Genomic DNA, 22,230 nt, shown 5'->3' on the forward strand with positions numbered 1-22,230 from the left:
ACATACAGTTTTCATTCTGGTTTTTGTTTATAATGTATGATTTCCCTAGGTTATAAAGTTTTTTGTTTTTCAAAAACGATTTATATTTATACAGTATAACTTGTTAAGCCATTCCTTACCATGTAGAATTCAGGACCTCCCCAGGCAATAACACTCTAGGGAAAACAATGCCCTAGTTTTGTATTAAACCTAAAACCATGTCCAGTAAGTGGGACACAATTCAAAATTACAGTAGATCTCACAGTAAAAGAAAAAATTGTAAATGTTGTAGGTTTTTACTCAACGTACAGAAATTTAATGAGAAGCAGTTATTTGGCTATGGAACACAATATTGAAATATTGTTGGGATAAGCTAAGCATGGCCTTTCCTAAAATTCTCCTCTCTCTGACTTAGATACGGGATAATCTGGCAATAAGCCTGGATAACCAGTCTTCTCCATCTCCACCGGTCCTGATCCCACCACTCAGAATGTTTGCATCATGGCTATTTAAGGCAAGTGGATATGTGTTTATTCCTTTATTGCAATTTCCTCTTCCTTTGTGAAATTGAGTTTAAAAAATGTAATTGCCCAAGACTGCACATTTTGAAGACAAGCTGAATCTTACTAAAGCCACTGTATCCCTCATCTCCATAAACAACTCTTATGGAATACTGAGAAGTAAATGAAATGTTGAAATGCTCTGCATCTGGAGTTGATTAAATCTTTAAACTCATCTCCTTGGCAGGCGACAGCGTTGCCAAATGAATATAAGGAAGGCAAACTACAAGCCTACAGACTGATCTGTGCCATGATGACCAGACGCCAGGATGTTCTGCCAAACTCGGACTTCCTGGTGCATTTTTACCTTGTGATGCACCTGGGATTAACCAGCGAGGATCAGGTATTCTGTGACTCTGTTATCACGGTAGCCCGCAAGGTGGAAACACAAGCCCACAAGGTGGAAAGTGCATTTGACTTTTTGTAGGTTAAATTAGGGTTCATGAAAATACATCAAGCACATTAAAATTCTCAGTAGTTTCAACTCTTCTACACACAGCAACCACATTGGTCTTTCAAAAATGTAAATCAGATTTCATCACATCCCTGTTTCTTTTCTCCGCTGACCTTGCATTGCGCCAACCAAACTTGAACTTTATTCTGTGGCTTACATAGTGCTAGATGAGCTAGCCTCAGCCTATGTTGTCAAATTCATAAATGCTCTTTCAACCACTTTTGGTGGTGTTCTGCAGTAGATATTATTTGAAGAAAATTATTCTGGTCATTTAAAAATGTTTGAAAACTATTGTTTTAGTAGTTAGGATGTTTTTGTACAAGACCTCACTCATAAATTAGGTGTCCTGACATTTCTAGATGAGGAGTTATCTTAATTTCTTCCAAAGGGTGGTTAAAAAGGGAACAGGTCAAAGGAGCCGCTAGAAACAGCCCATTCTTATAGATCCTGGGTGTGCAGGGTAGGATGTGGACAGTCCCTGGCCTGTCTCCCTTGGGAAGAGCCCTGCCAATGGGAACAGGAACTCTGAGGCCTGATTGGCTGTATGAATGTCCAACAGGCAAGTGATAGGATTGGTTTGTACTTCACAGAGATTATTCTGGACTCAGTTTGGAAGATGGATTTGAAAATGTGACAGTGGTAGGATAGAGTGGGAGGTTGGGCCTGAAAGATTAATAAGGAAGTGGTTAAATGAATATAGAACTTTAAAATGATGAGAATTAAGATGATAGCACTGGGAATGGGAAGAAGGAATAGGAAAGATTCAAGAAGTTTTAAAGCATTTCATGTTATTACTGGGTCTTCTTGACCAATTAGAGGTATGGAGAGTGTTTCAGAATTTACCCTTGAAATTGTAGCTACTTATCAGTGACCTTGAATCATTCATGAACTACCAAGTAGTCATCCTGTCTGCATTTTTTTAATTCTTTGAATGTATAATAGAGACACACAGACCTTTTTGATACCCTTAGGATACATGTAAGAGGTCATTCTCCAGATTAGCCAGTTTTTCTCTGTTGCTTCAGAACATGCTTCTTGAAGCTTCTCGACCCTTCAGCTCTATTTAAAAGTCTTGCAATACATCCCCTGATACACAATGAGTTTTCATCATGGAGCTTTTATCTGAAGTAATAACCATACTGTCCTACTGAGCTGTCTTTGTCATACTTGCTCCAATTCCAGCAGTGCGTAGAGGACATCTCTATGTAACAGGCTGGACTTGGACCCACAGTCTCATTTATTTCCTAAATAAATGCAGAAATAAGATGTGAAAGCAGAAATGTTTGTATTCTGTGCTCAGATATTTGTAGCCATCATTGCAGGTGGAAGCATCTTTCACAGAATGATGCAACTTAGGGTGTGTGGAAGATTGAGGGATATAAATAAGGAAGAGAATGAACTCTCACAGATCATAACGAAATCCCTCAGTGACAGAAAAGACAAAGGTTTAGTTAACAACACAGTACTTTAAAGAGGTATTTTGCTAAGATTTTGCAGGGAAAAAAAATTTACTTGGAAATAATAATCAACTGTAGAATTTTCTCATTTAATGAAAACAAGTTAGAAGTCAGCAGCAACAAACACTTAGTATTCCTAGAATGAGTTTTCCAGAAAGTCACATAAATGGATGTGAATTTAGAATCATCTTTCTATTTTAAAGGCTGTTGGAGTGGAAATGAAACAACATGAGGTGAAATCAGAGTTTGAGAACCCAAAACATAATTTCAAAAAATATGATTTTACAGTGTAGAAAAAGAGAGTTTTCAGGTTTCATACGTAAAGTCATTTTCATTTTTAAATTATTTTAATATATGCCATGTTTTTGGTTAAGCTTGAACTTTTGTAGTTCATTGTAAAATACGTAAATCTTAAGTGTTGGCCCATTGCTAGCAGTGATCCCAATATCCAGAATCCTAAGACAAAACAGGGATGCCATAAATCTGTTTATAATCAGCTTATTGTCTAGCCATTAGATACTTGAATTTCTATGTGTGCTTAATAGAATTGGCTATTTTGCTGTAACTTTAACAATTATTGGTATATGTTTTAGAAGCCCTGACTGTCTGCCAAACAGAATTACTCTAAATAAACCTTATTTCTTTCCAGAAGAAAATTACACAGAAAACCTTCTAATGAAAGAAACTTTTCTCATTTAAGTAAGAAATGTCTCTGATAATTAGTTTAACTTTTGGTCCACATGCCTAAATGGATCATGGTGGTTGTTCCAGAACTTATGTGTTCTTCTGAAAACAGATATTATATTAATTATAAAAAGACAAGAAGCACTTACTGTAGAGAATACAGTTAAATTCAATTTTTTTCAATTTTTTAATTGGTGAACTGTGCACCTGTGACTAGTACCATCTCAAGGCTTGTTTCCTTCTTGTGAAAGCTCTCAAAGAGTCACTAGCCTACTACTGAAAGCCTTTGTTCTTGCAGAGAGAACCTTATAAAAAATTTTCCTTATTTCTTAGTAAGATAAGTAATAGCAAATAATTTAAGATGGTCTAACATTTATTAGTTTTGTCTTACAAATAAAATCCAAGGTGAATTTCCTTCTTCCACCTCCAGGTGGCACACTTGTCTGCACAACTCTCACTGTACGGCTCACGGGCCACTGCTGGCCTTTAAAACTGCTGCAAGACCCAGGGCCCTGTGAGCGTGATGGTGTGGCATAGTCATTTTACAAATGCTTTCCTAAATATGAGGGTATCAAAACTATGTCAGTAGTGACTAATAAAGTGTTGAATTGGAAATAAGCTCTAAGATGTTAAAAATCTTTTTTCTAGGTATAAGGGTGCTTATAGTAATTGAAGACATTTTTTTTTAAACCTATTTGTAAAATAGATGTCTCACAGACCGTGTTCTGTGATACAATCAGATGAAACCATGGTTTCATTTAATATGGTAGCCAATTCATTATTGTAGTCCTTTCTGTATTTAAAAAATAATAATGGTACATAGACTGAACAGCCAAAATGTAGTGCATTCCAAGCCAACTGTTTTGTTTGGACCAGGTTTAGCTATTTTAATAACTTAATAATTTAATAGCTAAAACAATGACCTTATCAACTAGTATTTTCCCAAGTACTTGTGCAGTTTGAGTTTATGGTTTATTAGTATGATTGAGAAAATGCTTTCAAATAGCTGTAAACTTTTCCTCCACTCTGAATTTCTTTTAAAAATTGATCCTGTTACTGGTTTAAAAAATATGTAGGATCATAAAGACTTTCAAAATAACTCTAAATTATGAATAAAATTTGGGGTGACTTGTGGGACTGACTACCCAGCCTACCTATGAAGGGTCTTCCAGTTGGTTTCCCTCTGCCCAGCTGCTTTGTGTCTGGTGGGCTGGTGGGGATGGGGCAGAGGGTCTTCAGTTCCCCAGCATCCACAGTGCCAGATTCTGTACTGGGACCTGCACGACGTTGTCCCACCGATTCTTCTCTGCAATTCAGTTAGATTAATATCATGACCCATTGTTTAAATAACAAAGGTTCCAAAAACATCAAGAACTTTTGCCCAGTGCCACACATTAAAAAGGCTGTTAGAATTCAGAGGCAAGGCTTGGCTTATTCCATCCAACAGGGCATGTCTTCCCCCTTGATTCACAGCTAACAGGCCGGTCAAGCAGTCAGTCAGTCCTTGGTTCTGTTTCTCCTTCCATCTTGTTTGACCTGGGCTCAGGACTTGGCCCCCCTCCTCAGAGCCCTCCTGATTGGAGCACCCTCCCACCTCCAGCCCCAGATAGCTTTCCACAGCTGCCTTCCCAGCTCCTCGCCGTGTTTCAACTGCCCTTCTAAAGCTGTTCTTGGTTGTTCTTAGTTTTTCCTAATGCTTAAGCAGCTTTTTCACCTCAGTCTTCCCCAAAATATTTGGACTTGAAAAGCACCATGATTTGGGTTTATTAAAAACAGTTCCTATTAATTTCATCGTTATTTAAAACATATGGAAAGATCAATATGTGTGAAATGGAAAAGGACAGTTGAGGAAAGGAATTTTATTTTCATGTTTCTAAGAACATATATCAAAGACTGGAACATTTTCTTTGCTTAAAATAAGTAAACTATTTTTTAACAATGACTTACAGATTTAACGTCTTAATGCAGTTTGTTACACATCAAAGTTAAAGTCTCTTTTAAGGGCAAAGCTTACATTAATGTAAAATTATTGTTGCAAATTTGCATCTAGAAACTTTGGGAAATGTAGGTCTTTGTCATTTTCATCTGTAATTTTGTAACACACCAAAAAACATGAGGCCTCTCTCAAGTGGAGAAATATGTATTATTCAGCCTGGAGGTAACCGTCAAGTGACAGATTTGAATCATAACAGTAGAAAGTCATGACTAAGCGTAATATGGTGTGATACAGTGTAATAGTTAAAGAGCATGGGCTTCAAGACAGCCTGTCTGGGCTCTAGTCTTGGCTGTTCCTCTTATTAGCCAAGTCATTTGACCTCCCTAGGCCTTGCTCCCCTTATATGTCAAATGCAGGAAATTATGTTGCTTACCTCCAAGGGTTGTTTGAAGACTTTGAGGAGATAAAATATGTAACACACTCAACTCAGAGCCTGGACACAACAGCCTTCAGTTAGGTGAGCCCTTGTAATAATACTGAAGAGTATGAGGAAAAGAACAGCAGTTCTAGTAACTGAGTGTATTTTATTTTTTAATATGTTAGGATGTTAATGTTTTTCTTTCCCCATATATTTTCTTACTTTTGAACATAATGGTTTGACTAAAAGATAGAATTAGGCATTGTGGAATTTCAGAACATGTGGAGAAATACCCACTCCCCATGCTATGGGTCAGACTTAACTAAAATATTTATTTAACCCTCTTGTGACTCAGAAACATTTTTTGTGTGTCTCCTGCCACTGGCTCACTTTCTTCCCGTTCCTCACCCTGCCCGCTGTGCCTTCTCTGTGATGGAAGCTAAAAAGCTTAACTATATGTGTCCCAGCTCCTTGCAGCTGGGTCGACATCCACCAGGTCCCTTCCAGCAGAGGCACCTAGATGGCAGTGCTGGGAAGCACGCGTAGGGAGTGGCGGGCGGCAGCTGGGTCATGGGGAGGTTCTGCTCCGGACCCTGCATCGTGATGACCAGGGCAGGCAGCAGCATCTCTGCTGGAATCACTCTGGTATATAGCTGGACGTTCCTACTTGCCACCTTGTTCCGGGCTGTGGAGGGTTCATACTTGGTTCCCCAACACTTCTAGAAACTCTATAAGCCATCTAATGCCCTGATAAAAATCCCTTTTGTCCTCATCCCAGCAGGGTGGATTCTGTTGCCTGCAAGTAAGAACCTGGCTCAGACAGTGGCTACTCTGCGAGGTACCACGCTGAGCGCTGGTGATACATGATCAACATGGCTCATATTTCAGTCACTAAATGCACTTGTAGCATTTCTTTTTTCCCCCCTTAATTTTAGCCACTTGTTTTGTAGCCAAGAATATTTAACTTGTTTTAGGAATCTTTTGCTTTCATTTAACTTCATATTTTAGTGAACTTTTTACCACACCAACGTTAAAGAAAACATAATTTTAAACATCATATATAGAGTAATGTTCTTAGAAGTCAAAATAGCTCATGATTTTCTTAACGGAAGTTACAACCTCCTCTCATGAGGTATATGATGGAATAATATAATAATAAACAGTCGTTTGTAAAAAAGATCCCAAGGGGCTCCTCAGTGAGCGTAAGACTCAGCAGTGAGCTATGAAAGCAAGGTGCAGGGGTGATACTTGTAAATTGGCCATACCTGACTCTTTTAATAACCCCAGACAGCCTGTATCATGCAGTGATATGTAATAATTGCATCACCTTTTCTCAGACAAAGAATTGTTCTTTGCTGAAAATTTAGACTTATAACTAGAACTGTGTGTTAGATGCACATAAATTTATAAATACATTTAAGGCTAAACATAAATGAGTATTCAGTTTCAGGAAAAGTGCAGAATTAAGATGGCAAATTAGGGACCTTGTTTTATCTCATATCCAAGGAAGTAATTCTAATATATCTCTAAAGTGCTTATTCTGTACAGCAAGTGATTGTTACCAAGGTTTAAATTCATGGGATTTTGATTCAGTGCTACCAGGGTAAAATGCATATTTATAAATTTAAAGGTCTAACTGATGTTTAGAGGATTAAGTAATGCCTTGATGTGTATCAGTGGAGGAACTCTAGAAGGCTAACATAAAAGCTTCATTTGAAAATAGTTTTTTAGAACTATAGGGTTTTATAGTGAGTAAAAACAGGACTAATCCCAGGCCTTATTCCTGAGGTTTTTAAGAATGGGGAGATGTATCTTCCAAGACATCAGGATATAAGATGGTTTTAAAATATTTTCAACATTTGACTTTTATGGTTGGCAAACCACATATTGGGAGATGAGAGACCTGGGAGTGAGACTCAGCATTGTCACCCACTGGCCATGGGGCCCTTGCCTGAGCACAAGAGACCCAATGAGTAAGTTGGACCAGAGGACCTCTACGTCCCTCTCTCATTGCGCCTTCTTGGATCCCCTGATCTATTTTTAGGCATTTATTATTAGGATCACATTGTTCTTTCCTAAATATAGCAAAAGGTTCAATAATCTTTTCATGTTGAATATTTTTCCTCACCATTGTAACGACCTGGTCAGGTTCTGAGGGCGTAGACAGTATTATGATACACATGAGTATCTGTGGTATCCATCACCTTGTGTGAAGAGCCAAATAACTGGTACACACCTTATAGGAATTGAACTGGGTTAAATACCCTTCTAGCTGAGTTGGTCTGAAAACAGCTCACAGAGGAGGTGGAATCGATTTGAGCAGAACTTTCAAGGATGGATAGGATTTAAATAGTAGTACAGGAAGCAGGATGGAATTTCTCATGTCAGAGATACAGACCTTCTCAGGCCATGTTCAAGGAACAGTGACCAGAGTGGTTTGTATTAGTTCTAAATATGTGCCTGGAAATAATGTGTGGACATGAATCTAGGCAGCACTGTAGGGAGCCTGGATTCAGCATTGTTTTCACCTCATGACTAATGGGGAGCCATTGAATGTTTTGGAGCACAACACTGAACATTGCCAAAAAGCATTTTAAGAAGCTTAAACCAAGGGCGCCTGGGTGGCTCAGTTGGTTAAGCGACTGCCTTCGGCTCAGGTCATGATCCTGGAGTCCCAGGATCGAGTCCTGCATCGGGCTCCCTGTTTGGCAGGGAGTCTGCTTCTCCCTCTGACCCTCCTCCCTCTCATGCTCTCTCTCATTCTCTCTCTCTCAAATAAATAAATAAAATCTTTAAAAAAAAAAAAAGAAGCTTAAACCATAGTTAATATGGGGTGGATTATAATCAGGAAGGAATGAGGGCACAACAAGTACAGAGAGGGAATTATAACAGCCCAGGGGCAAGGTAATGAGGGCCTAACAAGGACTAAAACACAGTTTGTATGCATAAATTCATTTATTTATATGTGCACATATATGTATGTGTATATTTCTGTACATATATATGTTTTGTGTACTTTGTGTGTTTGTGTGTGTGAGAAGTATTTTGGACAGGTTGGGGTATAGTGCTGGGTGGGAAGTGCCTGGAAGATAGAGCCTGCTGGCACTATTCCCATTATCTCTCAAAGCAAAAGTTGATTCAGGAAGGCAAGACGATGAATTGAGAAAAGGTGGGGGGCAAGGTAGGCTGGGACCTCTCTTCATCATGGGCACAGTGTAGCACAGGGGCAGGCAAAGCAGGTGTATGGAGGATACACTGAGAGGTGTCCCTAAAGAATTCTTACCTGTTACCAAGTAGAAATGTGTTGGAAAGGCTTCCAGGCACATTTCCTCTCTACATAAGAGAACATAATGTCTAACACTGTTCGAATTTGAACAGTTGATGTCCAAACTGTAAATTTATTTACAGTTATTAAAATAGCTAGAATTTCTAAAGGTCTCTATTATCTTAATTTTTATTAGCCAGTGTTGTTACTATTTGTTTTTGAAAGTACTTTGACACTTAAAAAAACTCCTTTATTTTTCTAAAAATATTATTTTGAGTGTGAATTTACTTTTTTTTTAAATAGTGGGATTTTGTTTATTGTAAAGGTCTATAGCAATAAATAAAATAAAACTTTCAAGTTTGACTTAGGTTTGATGGAAGAGTAATGCTTACAAGGATGGGTGGTAAATGTGAACCCTGTCCTAACATATATTGATGAACTAGTAATAATTCTTACTGTGTGCTTACTGTACAAATTCAGAGTGATGAAATGTAGAATCTATCGTGTTGGTTGGTCATCTCTTCTTCCCCAACGCATATGGTTTGTGTTCTGTCACCAGGTAACATCCAGTGGTTTCTGAGTGTTTCCCATAATGTTTCATGAGAATGTACAAACCATACATTAGTCAAGTTTTACCAAAGAAAATTTTATTATAACTTTGCTTAGCTATCAGTGACCATAGAGACTTGAGACAGATGACTACACCAAAATCATAACCTGGGGAGTTTTTTTTTTTTTTCTTATACAGCTGTGAAACCAGTAATTATTTTCATTAAGCTAAAGACCAAGCCCACTTACCCCTCATACACCTAAATAAGGAAAGTAGAAATATGTAGAAGGTAACAGATGGTAGAGGCTTCAGTTAGGAGGTTTAACACGTGTGCAGTGAACTTGTTTCACAGCTTTAGAAAGTGTAAGATGATAGCAGGGGAGGCTGACCTGGAGAGGGAGAGGTTTACCTGAGGCCAGAAACTTGAGTTTTGTTTGATTTCCCTTTTTGGAGTTAAAGGTATAAAGACTTTCTTTCAAATAAACGCTATCAGTGAAGAGTATGAATTATGAATTTAAATACGAATTTAGCCATACGTGTTTAGTAAGCATATGCTACATGAAATAAATTAAAGCCTAAAAATGTAATATAATAACTCAATATATGTGGAAAATTGATTTTGTCCTTACTCAACTGCTACCATATGGTAAAGTGTATAAGCTGACCTACATCTTTCAGTAGAAAAAATGTTCTTTTGTGCCCCAAGGTCTCTCTTTGGAAGGAAACCCTACGGTGTCCTCTAACAAGGCCCGCGTCACCAGAATCTTCCTTACAGACTCACTGGAGTGCATCTTGTCTTTTCCCAGGCAGAATACACACTCAATAAATATGTTGATTGATCAAAAATAGGAGGAAAAAAAGAGAAAGGCCTCCTCAAATCCATGTGGCATCATGGGGAAGAACAGATGACCAAAGTAGCTGAGCCAAGCCATTCTGGTTGAGACTTTGGCTCCAGTGATCAGTTTCAGAGCTGACATGAACTTTCTACTTTCTATAGTGGTGATCTAGCCATCATTCATCACCCTAGAATAGTGATTCCTGCGATGGCAGGGGCGTTTGCCGCCCCCTCCCCTCTAGGGACACTGGGCAATGTCTGGAGATACTTGGTTGTCACAGGAGGGAAAGGGGTGTAGTGGGTAGAGACCAGGGATGTCATTACACATCCTACAACGTACAGGACCACAACCAAGAATTTACGGCCCAGTGTCAGTAGTGCTGTGGTTGAGGGACCTGCCCTCAAATAGTAGTACCTGCGCAGACGACAGCAGACTGGAAGAGCCAGGCGATGTAAATTAAATGACAGAACCCAGCAATCAAAACAAACGTGACAGGCTAGCTCTCTCAACTTAACCAGGGAGATTAAAGAGAGGCAAATGTTTGAGGTTGAACATTATGAAAATTGCCAGTAGGGGACTCTTCTTCAAAAAGCGGGTATTCAATTGCAGTTGGTCCAATTTATTTTTTTAAAAAAGAAAAACAATTTGAGAACTCAAGCGCGGAATAATTACACGAATTCAGAGTTAACATGACAAATACTGAGGGGCATTTTGTCCTGAAGCCGAATCTGAGTGAGTGGTGTGGCCTGCAGTGCCAGTATCTAGGCACTGCAAGTGTGCGTGGAGGCAGGGAGGGGCTCAGGGGGGTTGTGCTCCCCCCTGCACACTGAGTGCACGTTGCCGAGCGGCCGAGATGAGGAAGGATGGCGAGGGAACAGCTTGCATGGTGAGGAGTTGGCACATGGGCACAGATGATTGCTTCCTTCAAATGTCTGGAGCCCTGCCTGTGAGGAGAGAGAGATCAGGCTGTCTTACCTCCCGAGTGGGGACTGATGGTAGACTCCAGCTCACCACCAGAGGCACTTTCTAGCCAGGTGTCCTGTTCAGATGTGGCCGGTGATTGATCGGGGGTTTGTAAGCCTCTCAAACTCTGTCAGGTCCGTCTATGGCCAGCTGGTCTGGCTACCTCCTGGCAGCCTGGGCAAAAGGGCCATCCACTCTGGAGCTTGAGCCCTGGCCTTGCACTGAAGTCACTGTATGCTTGAGTCAGTGACCGCGTAGCCTCCTCTGGCCTGAGCTGCTTGTTCTATGAAATGGGGTTATAACGGCTCTCTTTGGGGCCCTGGAAAAATGAGGACAGTTAGGCCTTCAGTAGTAGGGTCGCTGCATAAGGGATTCCCCTGTTGTTTGGAAAATCGCTTGTTGACCTGCAAGAGCTTCTTTGCCCATTTAGAATTCTACAAAGATTTTAAGAAAATTTACATTTTTCTTCAGGCAGAGAAGAACTGAGAGAACAAGAGGTGGCTTCTAGAAGCATTACAAATACTGAATTGTACTTGGGGAGGGAGATGCCTTAACTCCTGTGTGGAAAAGATTGATTTTTGAATATAAGAGATTTTAAGTCAAGACTGTGGTTTATAATCCATAAAGGATAGGTTTGGATACAAGGAAGTAACATCAAGAAACGCATTCTGAATTGCAAGTTTTGTTTCTGTGAGAAAGTGCTCTCCTTGTGGGGAATAATCTCTTTTTGTCTGTTGATCCCTTTTTAATACCTAACAATAAGTGGGAGTGTGGTAATTGCAGACTGTTCAGCTATTAATGCTATTTACTGGAACACATTTTAGAGAGAACATTGTTTTCTGAAGAAACAATAAACAACGGTTTTTCTTTTGTTCTTCCATGGAAAAATATTCTTTGGTAGGTATTTGTGGGCTAAATAAATTTTAGAAGAAGAGAACCTTTTAATAGTAAGACAAAATAAAATATCTACCTTTTTTTTTTTTTTTTAAGCCTGTACCGGAGTCTTGCATTGAATGTGTGCAGCATGGTCTTTTTGTCAAGACTCAGGGCCCTTGTGTCACCTATCTGCTTCCCTCCCCTGGGTCCTCATAGAGTGCTGGGCTGTGCCCCTCCAGGAGCCCTGTGCTCTTGGCCTGCCCTCACTCTCAGCTATGTAGAGCTGTCCCCTACCTGTGAGGGGTCATTGCTGGAAGGCAGGGGCCACCTTTATTCTTCCTCATTCCCCTCACAGCCTGGGCTGACATGGTACCTGCAACTGAGTTAGCACTCAAGAACTTCGTCAACTTACTGTGAAATGTTTTTGTAGGAGACTATCAGAATGATGTGGCTTTCATTTTTTTGGACTCCTTTTAAGTGAGTGGGGTTTTTTTAAACAAAAGCACTTATTTTATTATTTTTTTTTTTCTTTAGAGAGAGAGCATGAGCAGGGGAGGGGCAGAGGGAGAGGTAGAAAGAGAATCTTAAGCAGGCTCCACGTCCAGCATGGAGCCTGACATGGAGCTCGATCTCACAACCTTGAGATCATGAACTGAGCTGAAAAGAATAAGTGACTGAGCCACCCAGGTGCCCTAATGAGTGGATTTGAAATCAAATCTATTTCAAGTCTTCTTTTTCAGTTGGCCCTAGAAAAATTAGTATTTTAATAAGATCATAATTAAAAATGCTGCCATAATTTAATACAAGCAATGATGTATGAGGCTTTAGAATTTACAAAATGCTTTCCAATCAGTCTCTGTCGCCCTTTGTAAGAGCACTGTGGGGTAGGTTGCATTTTCATTCCCATTTTACAGATGATGAAATTGATGCTCAGGAGACAAAGTACTTGCCCAAGATCAGAGATCAAAGTAGTGCTATCTTTTAGGAGTCTTGTATCCAAATCCCTCCTCTTCCTTCTTCCTCCTTCTCTCCAACATCTGCTGAAAGCAACTTTGTTTAAAGAAAGTACTTTTTAAGCCCCCCAAATGAATTTTATTATATGTAAGTCAGAAACCAAAATGTTAAACACCTATTCCTAGAATTTGAAGCAGCAAGCCATTTGTCGACCCGTTAAATGTCATTTAATTATTCTAGATGGTCTAATTCCTTACCTTTACCTCTTTCCTTCCTCCTGTGGTGGGATTCGCATCCACTGGGCTCTCCATCATTGGAACAGGGAGGCTTTGCCAAAACTGCTGCTTTCTTAGTGGTTGAGAAGTGGGTTGAGAGAGCTAGCTCCCTTTGGGAATTTTTTCTCAGATTTAAGCCGTTCTTGGGAGCTCATTGTCCAAACACATATTACATTATAAAAAAGAAGACGATGTTGTAAGTGTCTTGCCCAAGATGAAACTAAAAGTGTTCCCCGTTGGGACTGCTCTACATATCGCATCAGACCTCCACCTCATGTTGGTGGGATGGGTTTGTAGAGTCCCAGAACTGAATGACCAGCACATTGCTCCTCTTTCTCTTCCTTTTTTATTTTTATTTTTTTGACAGAACACGAAATATGGAAAGCTTTGATTTTGCTCCCATGCGCAGGTGGAGTAATTTTACGTACAAGGAAATAAACTAGAGAGCATGCGTCTTATGTTATCCTAGAATAAAAAGAATGTATAATCATATTCCAAAGCATATTTCTCTTCCTGTGTGAGAACACACCAGAGGACATGGGAGGCTCCAACAGGAACAGCCTTTCCTCTTTAACCTGTTCTTAGTCATGGCAAACAAAGAGCCCAGAGACCCCCAGGCCACCAAGCAGGCTTACCTTCATCCACACCTGAGAACGAGGCTTCCCAATTTCAGCAGGGAGAAGGAAACACTTTTAAATGCACTGGACACTCATCTTTGACAACATCAGAATGTCTAAATCTTTTAGCAGTATTAAATGAACACAGAAGCTATAAATGATGTGGGTTTTCTAGTGTTCATTTGAGAGAAAAATAGGAATCCTCATTTCTTGTTGGAATCCTGGGAGATATCTTGGTGTTTTTCCATAGAATCCTCTAACTACCACCCCTACACACAGTGCCTATGCCTCACATACGTGCATGTGTGTATGCGTGCACATGCACGTACACGCACACACGTGCACACATATACGCTCAATTTTTGTCCAGCATTTTCCTAAGAATATTTTGGTGGGAGGCTCATTTCTATTTTGAAGATAGCATTTTATGACCTAGTTCCCTCATTTGATAATATTTCTGTGAGAGTAATATATATATATTTTGGAAGCACATTTTTAAGCCAGAGCATTTATTGACTTCACTTGAAAGTATAGCTCTAAAAAAGTATTATTTGCATTTATAAATGATTATTAGGCAGAGTGAATGGGATGAAAGAATAGTTTGTGTTTCAGAGCTAAGTAATGTCCTCAGAATGTTGCTCTGGCTCTACATATGAGGCCTGTTTTTCACGAACGTCAAATGGTGCTTCATTGATCCTGCGTTAACACTTTATCTTCCAAAGGAAGAGGAGCATGCTTGGGTTTGTGTCCAGACCTTGGGACAATTTCTGTGTAAATGAAAAAATTGAATGATGATCTCTTAGATCTTTCTTCTCTAGGTTTAATGTGTTTCCAAAGGAACACATTAAATATCCTTGTTACCCAAATTCAGTAGAGAGATGTTTCCCCTACTAAATTTCTGTACTTCATTCTAAGGTAATACAAGTGTGCAGTCAGATCCTAACCTGGATTCCAGCATGAGAGTGAATGAGTATTCTGCTTGGCATCATGGGCAATGTTGACTGAACCTCACTGCACCTGTCAGCCGTGGCATTAGGCAGCACCTGACTATATTAAGGCTATGGTTTCATCCAAGAATTTCTTTTTAATATTCTAAGAATATATTTCTAGCTGATTCATTTCTGAAACAGGATGAACAATATACCTGGGAGCAGTATGGCTGCCTGTTGCTGTAGTACCTATGTTAATTATTTGAGTGCATGTTTCTCCCATTGCGGTAATTCCTACCTTAATGATATTACTTGCATGATTATGCTCCATAAGTACATTTCTAACTGTCCTGTAATCTGTGATGGGAGTGACCCTTTGCCTTTGCTTCTGCTCCAGAATGTTGTGAAGGCTGTGGAGGGAGGAGTGGGGTGGAAGTGGAGAGACTTGAACTGACTGCCTCAGAAAAAGCAGATTTGAACATCCTCCTATCCCACCTCATCCATCCTGCTCCCTAGCCCTTATGACAAATGCCTTTCTGTGTCTACTTGTCCCTCAGCTTTTGCCACCAGGTTTGGTCCCATTTCAGAGTGCCGCATCCATGTCCAGCACTCTGAGCGGACTTTGTGCTCACGGGAGTCTGCTGCAACCTCAACACTTTCACTGTCATTACTCACCAGCAGGGACTCATTGAAGCCCTCACTTGCTGAAGTCCCATTGTCAGGAGTTAATGACTGCTCTGAGCATCTGCATCAACCTCATTAAACCAGCCTGTTGTACAAACTGTAATGTTGTAGATTTGAGGCTCATCAGGGTCACGACTAAGACAGTCATTACATAGGCCGTGGTGTCTTCAAGGCATGATTGGTGCATCTGGTAAGTCACATCTCTCTACAACCCTCCAAACAGTTTTTTTCATCCTATGGAATTATAAATGTGCCGGAATTTCATGATGGGTTTGCCATCTCTCTGTTAGTCTCCCCAGTGAGCTGTGAAATGCCCTTTATAGGAAGCCCACGTGGAAGCAGTTCCTCCTGATTTGTGGGCTGCAAACAGGGTGTTGTTGGTCAGAGTAAAAGGGACTTTATATTTCATTCATGTTGCTAAGGACTTAGGGCTGAGAGAATGTCTCAATTCATATGATGGAGGGTGAGTTCTTTCTCAGTGCATCTGGTCTCCGAGTACCCTGAGCATCCTTGCACTAATTTGCTAATCTCCAAAAATATTTTGAGAAAAGGTTGAATGCCACGTCACAGGCTCTGGCTTTCATCCCACCCCAGGAACAACGGCCTTTCCATTTTAAACTTCCACATTCTCCCTAAGATGAAGAAGGATATTCATTCTCACAGCTTTTTATTCAGTTGTGTACTGGAAATTACAGCCAGGACAGTTAGGTAAGGAAATGAGATAAAAGGCAGCCAGACTGGAAAGTAAGAAGGAAAGCTATCTATAATCACAGACAACATGATCTTGTATATAAAAACCCTAAGGAATTCCCACTCTCACAAAAAACTCCTATTAGAATGAAAACATTAATTCAGCAAAGTTGCAGGATACAGGATCTATATACAAAATTAACTGTGTTTCTATACACTACAATGGACAATATGAAAATGAAATTAAGAAGACAGTTTCATTTATCAAAATGAACAGAATATTTAGTAACAAATATAACCTAGAAAATGAAAGAGATACACTGAAAACTATAAAACGTTGCTATAAGAAATTACAGAAGACCAAAATAAGTGGGAAAATGTGCCATATTCCTGGATTGGAATACTTAATATTGTTAAGATGACAATATTCCCCAAGTTAATCTGCAAATTCAGTAGGATCCTTATCAAAATTCCAGTGGCGTTTTTTGCAGAAATGGAAAAGCTGATCCTAAAATTCGTAGGCAATTGCAATAAACCTCAAATAGCTAATACAGCCTTGAAAAAGAGCAAAGCTGGAGGACTCACAGTTCCCTATTCAAAACTCACTACAAAACTATAGCAATCAAAACGGTATTGGTGCTGGTAAAAGGTTAGATATATAGACCAGTGGAATAGAATTGAGAGTCCAGAAATAAACCCATATATCTCTGGTCAACTGATTTCCGACAAGGGGGTCAAGACAGTTAAGTGGGAGAGGAATAGTCTCTCCAACAAGTGAATGATGTTCATGTGAACATCGTGTGAAAAGATGTTCAACACCATTAGTCACCAGGGAAATAAAAATCGAAGCTATGGTGAGATACCACTTCACATTCACTAGAATAGCTATAATTTTAAAAAACATGAAAAATAACAAGTATTGATGAGAAGTGGAGAAATTGGAACCCTCATATGTTATTGGTAAGAATGTAAAATGGTGACGCTGCTATAGAAAACAGTTTGTCACTTCCTCAAAAGTTAAAACATAGAATTACCATATGAACCAGCAATTCCATTGCTAGGTATATGCCCAAAAGTATTGACAATAGAGTAGGTATTCAAACGAAAACTCGTACACAGATTTGCATAGTAGCACTATTCACAGTCACCAAAAGGTAGAAACAACCCAACTGTCCATCAGCTGATGAAAGGATAAACAAAATGTGGTATATCAACACAGTGGAATATTATTGGGCCATGAAAAGGAATAAAATACTGCTACATGCAGTAATATGGATAAACCTTGAAAACCTGCCAAATGAGCGAAGCCCAGTAAAAAAAAAAACCCACCACATAGTGTATGAGTCCATATTCTGAAATACCCAGGGCAGGCATATCCATAGAGACAGAAAAGTAGATGAGTGGTTGCCTGGTGGGCAGGAATGGAGAATGACTGCTCATGGGTAGAGGGTTTTCATTTTGGAGTGATGAAGATGTTCTCAAATTAGATAGTGGTGATAGCACACAATTTTATGAATATACCGAAAACGACTGAGTTGTACGCATTAAAATTTTATTTGAAGAGGAGCACGAGTAGGGGGAGAAGCAGACTCCCCATTGAGTAGGAAGCCTGACTCGGGGCTTGATCCCAGGACCCCGGGATCATGACCTGAGCTGAAGACAGATGCTTAACCAACTGAGCCACCTGAGTTGTACACTTTAAAGGGTATTTTATCACATGTAAATAATATCTCAATAAAGCTCTCCCTGGTGATCTGGTGGTTAGTATTCAGCACTCTCAATAACACTCTTACAGATAACAGAAAGAAAAAGAAGTAATTAAGGTAATAGGGCGACATACCAACTTCAGTATAAAATAAAATTCATATAGTGTTTCTTAAAATCAGTCAGTGAACCAATCCCCTATTTTTCCTGAAGCAGTCAGACAGTCTTCGTCAGTTTGAAGGCTAGCAGAGTTCTTCCTCACAGATGCAGGATTAATTGCAAGCAATCATAAAAAACAGTGGAGGCTCTCCTTAGAGCTGAGGGTTGCAGTGACTCTCTCTGGAGTCACCCTGATGTTCTGTCACTCCTGAAATCCTGATTTCATGCAAATGGTCAAAGCAGCTCCTGTGGCCATCAGAAGTTCATTTCAGGGTTCTCACTCCCTTTTTCCTTTGCACGCTGCTGTCAGGGAAACTCAGTGTCTTCTCCATAGCTTATTTCATGGTGAGAAGTACTAGGTGACTTTGTTTCTCCAGCTACAGAACCCAATTACTCTGTCCTGTCATATTTCTTCTGGCCTTGGTAACACAGTTACACCCAGAGAGGTCACATTTGTCCCCCATTTACAAAAATCTCTGCTTTTTCTCCAAAGAGATCATACCATTCTTGGCCCTTTTAACAGATAATGTGTAGTGCATACCACATATTCCTTGACTCAGATCTTGAAAGGAATTTTTAGCTTTCTTCTGCTGTGTTGTTTTTTTTTTTTTTTTCAGTGACTCTTCCAGAAGCACAGTGCTCATGACATGATCTGCTGTACCGTTTTTAAAAGGCCGTAATCCTAAAGGCTTTATTTTTATCAACAAAAAGTCCTGTCTGAACCAATGTAGAGTATGAAGAGGCCAGGTAGCAGCTTGTGGTGTATAAAGGGTGTCTTTTGCACAGAGCTGGAGGAGCAAAGACCTACTAGCAGAAACAAGAGGCCAAGGCTTTGGGGCTTTGAGGGATCTGTTCTTCTGGTAACTAATTTTTTTTTTTTTTTTTTGTCAGCATTTCTGAGCTTCCATAAGAAGGAGTTAATTGATACTTACAAATATGTCCTCAAGGTACTGCAGGATTGTAGCTACCTTTTTAATTGTTAAAGTTTAAATTATATGCAGGGTTAGAGTTAAAAGTATCCTTTGCTTTCAGATATTTTGGTAATTAGTAATTCTACTTGGGCGTGGAATGGGTTGAACCTTTTCATTAACCAGATTAATGACATAACCAGATCTGAACATTCTCCCTTTTACCAAACAAAAGACCTCCCTCTAGAATTTTCTAGATAAAAGGCAGGTATCTTCTCTGAAAAATAATGAAGTTATTCATTATGTAGCATTTTATTTTTCTTAAAGTAAAAAATTAGAGAAGGAGTTCAGTGATTTTGTACACATAAATTTTATTTCTTAACAATTCTGTTTGGCCTTCTGGAAGGTCTGAGTGACTTTAGGTGGAATAACCGGATCTGTTTGCTCCTGAGGAGCAGGCGCGAGTCCGCTAAGGAAAGGCAGGGAGACAGATGGTCGGCTATTGTGTTACAACCATCATCTGCTGGGCCGTGAGCAAATATTAAGTGAATAATATATATGTAATTGGTGTGAAAGTACAGTTGCAACATTTCTAATTCCCTTTGAACGATGGCTACTTCTTGAACATTTGTGTTTCATAGAATACTATATTGAAATGTTTTTGTTTACAGGGTTAATCCATTTTAAACTGCTTTAAAGTGAACATTTTCCCCCATTTTTGATACCACTGTGCAATATTTTGAATTGAAATGGCCTGTAATGGCCCTTTTTTTATTTTCCATAACAACACGAGCACTAAATTATAGCTGTGCAATTATGTAAACAATGGAAATGCTTCCAGAATGAATCCTTCCTTTTAAATTTTCATTTTGTGTAATTGTTGGAAGGTTTGGAGCCATAATAAACAAAATTATTTTACACATTTATCGTTCTAAAGGTCAATTATAAGAGAACTAAAGAAACAACACTATGCAAAATGAATAAACCAATTTCTGTTGCCATCACCATATGTTTTTCTTATCACTTATGGTTTTTCCAGTTACTGTGTACATAGCATTCAATTAAAGCGATTCATTTACCAGGCTGAATGCGGTTTGTGTTTATAGAACAGTGCTTTGGAGGAGAGGAAACAACACGCCTCTATTTGAATTACCTGATTTTTGTGAGATCAGTGATAAGAGACAGATGTTCTCACCAGTTACTTTCTCATAAGCCGGAATCTTTTGATAAGCTGCAAATTCACAATTATCATCGTACAGTCCACTTTCACACTCAATGTGTAGCATGCATGCGGACTTTTAACCAAAAACAGGAGAAAAATACTACTTTGGTGGTCTGTTTACTATATGGTAGCATTTTGCAGAATGAATTTTATTTCCTTTGAACAAAACCGTGTGAAAGAGTTTTGTCCGTGCCTCATACTGGTCAATTTTCAAGAATAAACTTGATTCCTGTCCATTTTTCATTGGGCTTATTATATTTTAGTCTCTTTAGATTATGGAAAAAGAAACTGATTTTTGCTACCAGTTTCACTTGTTTCAGGTAAATTCTAGAACTGAGAAGAATGAAAGCTAGAAAGTCTAAACATACCATTTTCCTGTTTTTATTTTATTATTTGCCTTAGAAATTATATACATTATAGCTAATTGCTAGAATGCTTTGCTAAGAATGTTATCTGAGAGCATTAATTTCTAGAGTTTTTTAATATCTGGGATAATGTAATCTGAGAGGCTTATTTGTGCCACCTTTGAAATCTTTTGCTCTTTTTGAATATCAGCAAAATAATAGTCCACTGAATTCTACAAAGTAAATCTACAAAGTAAATTCTAGAAAGTAAAATCCTTCAGAGTCCTTCCCTTTTTGAAAAAAAAATTTTTTATTTGTTACTCTGTTTATTTTTGCATGGCCCTTTTCAGTTTAGAAAGGCGTGTGTTCACATCTATACCATTAGATAGGACTCTGTATCCATTTTTAATGGAAGAGAAACACGAAGCCCTAGGCATGGCAAGATCTGCCCACAGTCACATACACTAGGCCTTGAACCTAAGCCTCGAGGCCCCAGCCCCAGAGCTCTTTTCATCACACCAGGGTTTGAGTGCAGGGGCATTTCCCGCCAGTGGTCACAACGGAGGTTTCACTAAACAGCATCTAGTCACCCAGTAAGAACAATGGCCCCTCCTCACCTCCACCGGTCCCTGAGACCTCTCTCAGGTAGGCCAGCTGGAGTGGGTACAGAACTCTGACAGTACCCTGAGGATCAAGCCACCCTTCATAACAAGGGGAGCCTCGGGATGCCTGGGTGGCTCAGTCGGTTGGGTGTCTGCCTTCGGCTCAGGTCATGATCCCAGGGTGCTGGGATCGAGCCCCACATCGGGCTCCCTGCTCGGCGGGGAGCCTGCTTCTCCCTCTGCCTGCAGCTCTGCCTGCTTGTGCTTTTTCTCTCTCTGACAAATAAACAAACAAACAAATAAAAACAAGGGGCGCCTCTGTCAGGCAGTGGTATTTAACAAAAATGCGGTAGCCTTGGTTTACTATTAGTGTTTTGACAGAAGGGTTATTTTCTATTTGTGACATAGGATACTGGTTTTCCAGAATAATCTTATTTAAGGTAAAAAAAATGACTTGCTTTCAAAAACAGACAAATAATGCTCACTTTGGACATGGATATGGCAAAAGGCATGAGGTCCTACATGAATAATTAACATTTGGGAAGCACCGTCCTGTTCCGTCTATAGGTGAAGCTCTGGAGACTGTGTGGCAAGTTTCAGAGTCTCCAGATTTTTATTTTCCGGAGATTCCAGCGGTAGCTGTGATCTTACCATCTGGAGGGGAAGGGGAAAGAAAGATTCTACTAGCAATGAGTGGAACCCTTGGTGGATATACCTCTGTTGGGAATATGCAGTGGCTCTCTTTTGAGCACCACACAGTTATTCCTAATTTTCACATGTTATCACAAAGAGAGAATCTTTGGGTTGTTCCATTTCAGTGTGGATAAGCAAAACAGGCAGGCATATGGCCATAATTTGGCTGACTGGCCATATAGTTCCCCCTTTGACTCCCACATTACCCCTACCCCAGTGCTGCCTTTAACTGGCGACAGCTAGCCAGGCCCCGCTTCTCCTCGGGGCTCTGTCATATGTGGGTGGCAGGGTAGGGTAGGCTAGCCATCTGTTATTTTGCCCTCTGTTCCCAATCTTCTTGCCCATAGAAACCGGTTCCGTTGAAGTGACTGGCCCGCATCCAGGGGGTGGGGAGCCGGGTGAGTTTATCTCAGCTCCACGCATTTCTGCTGTCTTTAGCATCAATGGCAACTTCGTAATTTTTTGTGAATG

The 22,230-nt window shown here is 39.7% G+C and overlaps 1 protein-coding gene across 1 annotated transcript in view; it reads left to right on the forward strand.

Annotated features, from left to right (window-relative positions):
* The window catches only part of RALGAPA2 (Ral GTPase activating protein catalytic subunit alpha 2), a 334,819-nt gene that overhangs the window by 156,430 nt on the left and 156,159 nt on the right, over positions 1 to 22,230 (forward strand). Inside the window, exons 22-23 of the mRNA XM_044918716.1 lie at positions 395 to 493; positions 727 to 882. Of these exons, the coding sequence (XP_044774651.1) occupies positions 395 to 493; positions 727 to 882 (255 nt within the window). The remainder of the gene's footprint in view (positions 1 to 394; positions 494 to 726; positions 883 to 22,230) is intronic.

Source organism: Neomonachus schauinslandi, chromosome 10, assembly GCF_002201575.2.
Source record: "Neomonachus schauinslandi chromosome 10, ASM220157v2, whole genome shotgun sequence".
Classification (NCBI taxonomy): domain Eukaryota; kingdom Metazoa; phylum Chordata; class Mammalia; order Carnivora; family Phocidae; genus Neomonachus; species Neomonachus schauinslandi.